At 63.0% G+C, this 4,378-nt stretch overlaps 2 protein-coding genes across 3 annotated transcripts in view; one reads left to right on the forward strand and one right to left on the reverse strand.

Annotated features, from left to right (window-relative positions):
- The window catches only part of TNFRSF6B (TNF receptor superfamily member 6b), a 3,504-nt gene extending 3,184 nt beyond the window's left edge, over positions 1-320 (forward strand). The window contains exon 4 of the mRNA XM_011374149.2: positions 306-320. Coding sequence (XP_011372451.1) covers positions 306-320 — 15 coding nt within the window. The remainder of the gene's footprint in view (positions 1-305) is intronic.
- ARFRP1 (ADP ribosylation factor related protein 1) lies at positions 77-4,372 on the reverse strand. Of its 2 annotated transcripts, none has more exons than XM_011374075.2 (5): positions 3,117-4,372; positions 2,024-2,105; positions 1,744-1,814; positions 1,085-1,185; positions 77-1,017 (listed from the first exon to the last, which is right to left on the reverse strand). In XM_011374075.2, exons 1-5 carry the CDS (start codon positions 3,159-3,161, stop codon positions 930-932), a joined length of 387 nt encoding a protein of 128 aa, XP_011372377.1. In that variant the 5' UTR covers positions 3,162-4,372; the 3' UTR covers positions 77-929. The 2 variants fall into 2 exon arrangements, with proteins under 2 accessions (XP_011372377.1, XP_011372378.1); XM_011374076.2 differs by lacking the exon at positions 3,117-4,372 and adding an exon at positions 2,796-3,101.
- Between the last annotated feature and the right edge of the window lie 6 nt (positions 4,373-4,378).

Below are 4,378 nucleotides of genomic sequence, written 5' to 3' on the forward strand. Positions count from 1 at the left end.
AGCCCCTTGTGCTGTGGTCACCACACAGCCAGAGCCCACAACCCAGCCTCGCCACGTGGAGGGACAAGGGACGGGAGCTGCTCGGACCACCTTTATTTTACTCGTATTACCTGTAGCCAGGCGGGCTGGGCGTGGCCAGCTCCCACATGAGCCATGTGGGGAGGATCTCAACTAGCCTCACAGTGAGGGCAGCTGCTAAGCACAGGCCTGGAAGGGGACCCCACCCACCTTCCCAACACCCCTATCCATGCCCAGGCCACCTGCCCCCAATGGTGCACCCGAGATGACAACCACGCTTGTCCCAGGTGGGTGACCGTTAAGCTTAGGTACAGGTCTGCCTGTTCCCAGCCCGAGCTCCCAGCCTTTCTCTCCTTACTGGGGATCAAAATGTGATGTTGGGCCCATGGGCCACAGGGAAGGGGGACATGGCCTCCCTGGCAGATCTCCTCCACCCCACCCTGAGACTGCATCAGAATCCAACTCCTGCTAGCCTTCGGGAGTGTGGGCCAAGTTTCCCGCATGGTGACCCCAGCGCCCAGCCACCTCCAGAATCAGGGTGGGTAGAGACCGAGGGCAGCCAGAGCCCCTCCTATCTGCGGCGAGCTGCGAGGTCTGGAAAACCCCACTTCCAACCAAGACCCCTTGGGCCCCACCCCGGCTGGCGGGCAGGCCTGCTGCCAACGCTGAGGCTTTATTCCCAGGCCCCAAAGTGGGCTCTGGGCGGGTCCTGGCCTGGTGTGGCTGCAGGTCCCCGGCCCCTATTCCCTAGGCAGAAGCCTCTGGGTGCAGAAAGAACTCTTAGAAAATAAAGCAAACGAAAAGGCCCAAAGACAAAGCCAGTCCCATCCCCGGGACCGGGGGCTGGAGGTGGCAGAGCGCCCGCGGGCTCCGCAGGAGCTGTGGGCACGAGCTGCGGGCGCTGGCCGCGCCTACGTGATGTCCCTCTGCCGTGGCGGCCGGTGCACGTTCCGCACGACGCACTTCACCATCCACTCGATGCCCTCACGCACCCCTTGGCTGTGGAGACAGTGGGGTAAGGGAGGGCCGTAGGGCCCCCCAGCCGCAGGGTGAGGGCCCCACTCACCCGGTGAGGGCCGAGCAGGCCTGGGTCAGGCAGTCTCGCCTGCCAATCTTGGCGGTGCAGTCGCTGAATGCCGTCTTGATGTCGGGGATGGACAGGCAAGTCTGGGGGAGGCGAGGCTGTGAGCAGGCCCATCCCCCAAGGCTCTTTCCTGGCCCCAGGGTGGGAAGCAGTGGGGGCCGCCACGGCTTCTCTGCCCAGGAGCAGTCCCACGGGTGAGTGGCCTCAGAGAGTGAATGGCCCCCAGGACACCTACAGCCACGATACACACCCCAAACACAGGCCACCGTCCTGTGCAGTCCGTCCGTGGGGACAGTCACCAAGACTGGGCTTGGGGTCTGGCCAACTGGGGTCCTGGGAACAACATCTGTGCCCCTCCCCAGACTGCCCGCCAGGTCTTGGGGGTGGGGTTGGCAGGAGACAGGTCAGGGTCAGTGCTGACGTCCCCCAAACCCAAGGGCCCTTCTTTTTCCTCCAGAGCTGCTACCTCGGTCTCAGCTAAGGCTCAGCTGAGACAAGGCACAGCTGCCCCCCAGTGGAGAGAAGGTGCCCTGCACTGCAGGCCTCTGGAGGGCACTGCACCCTATACAGCTCGGGGTGCCCCACAAAGGAAGCCCTTCCTGGAGCAGATACCCATCCCCCTGGCAACGGGGCAGGCTCACCTCGACATCCTGCTTGTTGGCCAGCACAAGGATGGGGACACCACCCAGAGCTTCACTTGTAACCATCTTCTCTGGAATGGGTGAACAGATGACAATAAATCCCCTTTGCCTGCCTGCCCCAGGCTCCCACATTCCAACCAACCTCCCCACAGGCTGGACACACTCCCCTGTGGCCAGAGCCCTTGTGACCTGGTGCGGGCCTGGCTCTGGACACATGGGACGTGCAGACTGAATCTGGACAGCCCCTCAGCACCCCCAGCCCTGGCCAAGCCGCACCCACCGAAGGCTCGCTTGGACTCCGACAGTCTCTCTTCATCGGTGGAATCGATGACATAGATGACGCCATGGCACTCGGCATAGTACTGGGGGAAGGGCGCAAAAGGGGGCTGAGCCCTGGGCACTTGGCCACCCAGGGGCGATCCCCAGCTGCAAGACCCTCCTGGTACTTTCTGGGGATGGGGAGGCCAGGCGGAGTGCAGGTGCGCCCCAAACCCTTTAGGATGGGTGTGTTGACCTTGGAAAGGGCAGGCCCCACCCCCGCCCTCTGCCAGGGTGTGAGCCTGCGGACCCCACACCGCCGCCTGATGGTGGCCCAAGGGGACGGATGGGGCCTTGGAGCTGGAGCCAGTCCAAGCTGCCTGGTGCAGACCGGATGAGGGAGAAGTGTCTCGGTAAGGCCTCGTGCCAAAGCCCACAGCAGCCACAGAAAGGCCACCGAGGGGCCAGGCTCGTGCCACACTCGAAGCACCTCTGTCCCCTGGGCAGGACAGCAGAGCCAAAGACCGAGGCAGCAGCACCGAACTCAGCCCTGCGGCATGGGCCGGAGCCAGGAGGGCGTGAGCCGGGCTTGGTGACTGCAACAGTACCGTGGACCCTGCACAGCTTTCAGGGCCGAATCCTAGGTGTGGGGAGTCAGTGGGGCAAGTGGGACTGCGCCCCTGGGGAGAAACAGACGCACAAAGCAGGGGCTTTGGACAGATAGACCCACTGGGCCCAGGACACGAGGAACACAGCCAGCCTGGCAAGGCCCCTTCTGCAGCCAGCAGACCCACCAGAACAGTGCAAATGTCCATGCCCACAGGAGCAGGCAGAAGCTCTGCCACTTCGCCCCAGCTCTCCTGCCTGTCACAAGCCAAGACCTGGCACAGCCAGATGTTCTGCTGATGGCGATCCAGTGGTCAGTGAACTGAAAGATGCTCTGGAGCATTCGTGGGTTGACCTCCACCCCCATCTAAAACAAACTTTGTATCTGCACTTGCTACGTAGAAGATGGCCCTGGGCTTTGCGGGCCATGAGTCTCGCAAACAGGGACTCCTCTGGCCTTCGTGCAGGGTCACACAAGGGGACTCCAAGCAGCAGGATAGCCAACTTACTGTTGATGGCTGGGGACTGGCAGGCCCTACAGTGGAGGTCTCCATGCAGAAAGGGACACTGTGGGTTTTGCAGCCCAGTGAGAATCATCATGCAGCCCTTGGGGTGGCAGAGAACTTTGCTCTCAGTGTGTGGCTGGGCCCTGGTGACGGCCCAGCCACGGCAGCAGTAACGGAGCAACACGTGTGGGGCTGCGCATGCGCAGGACCTGGGGCACACCAGGCTACACTGAGCCCACGGCATACACCATGTCCCAGACCCCAATGGCTGCGTCACATATGGCCACATGGGGGAAATCCTACAAAACCAGCGGAAAGAGAGCGGAGCCCAAGCGTGGCTTCTGGGGCAGGGGCACACGCTGACAGTCTCACAAGTGTGGCCTGGAGGAACAGAAGCCAGACGTCCTCCTGTGGCTGAATGCCAGGTGACCCCAGTTATATGGAAAGACATAACCTGAGTCTGGAACTGGGGAGCGGTCAGGAGCCCCACATCCATCCCTCACGGTGACCCACAGGGGACTCTGCCATCCATTCCCACAGCTCTGGGCTTGGCAGGGTTGGGGCTGTGGTCACCACCACAGCACCTACTCACCAGGGCACAGCAGGAGACCCGAGTCACAAATCCTGGCTACCTCCTGGGCATGCTGGAAGACAGCCCACCCTGGCAAGGGTAACTGACCCCGTGGGCAGCAGGAGGAGCACCCATCCCATCACGGGGCTAGGGAGACCCCGAGGAAGCCAGGATACACCAGAGGAGGGCTTGGCGATCAGGAGCTCATGCCACTGGCAGGAGTGGTGGCTGGGGGCAGCACAGGCAGCTGCAGGGCCAGCTTCCCCTCAGGAGATCCTGAGTCTTGGAGGAGCAGTTCCCAAAAGCAGAGGCACAGATACAGTCCCTTGGTGGGACTGGTCACCCACCAAGGCCTTGCTGCCAATGGCGGGCAGCATGTTGACGGACAGCCCCTTGTTGGCTCCTGCAGGACCCACAGAGAGTCACGGCTGCGCAGGGCAGCTCACTGTAACGGCCCGCCAGGTGGTGCGGCATCCTGGCCAGCCTGGCCGACGGGCGGCTGTGAGGAGCAATTCCCCAGTTCTCCCTACGGGCCCTGCCGTGGGATAGACACCTGTCCCACTGCCCGTGGGGTCTCCCCCTGCCCACCCAGACCTGCGGCCATCCCAGGTGCTGATCCCCAACACGCATCCTGCACCCCGACCTCCACCTCAGCATCAGCTCTGAAACCCTGGCCCACGACAGGCTGTGCCGC

The sequence above is a fragment of the Pteropus vampyrus genome, unplaced genomic scaffold (genome assembly GCF_000151845.1).
Source record: "Pteropus vampyrus isolate Shadow unplaced genomic scaffold, Pvam_2.0 Scaffold239, whole genome shotgun sequence".
Classification (NCBI taxonomy): Eukaryota; Metazoa; Chordata; class Mammalia; order Chiroptera; family Pteropodidae; genus Pteropus; species Pteropus vampyrus.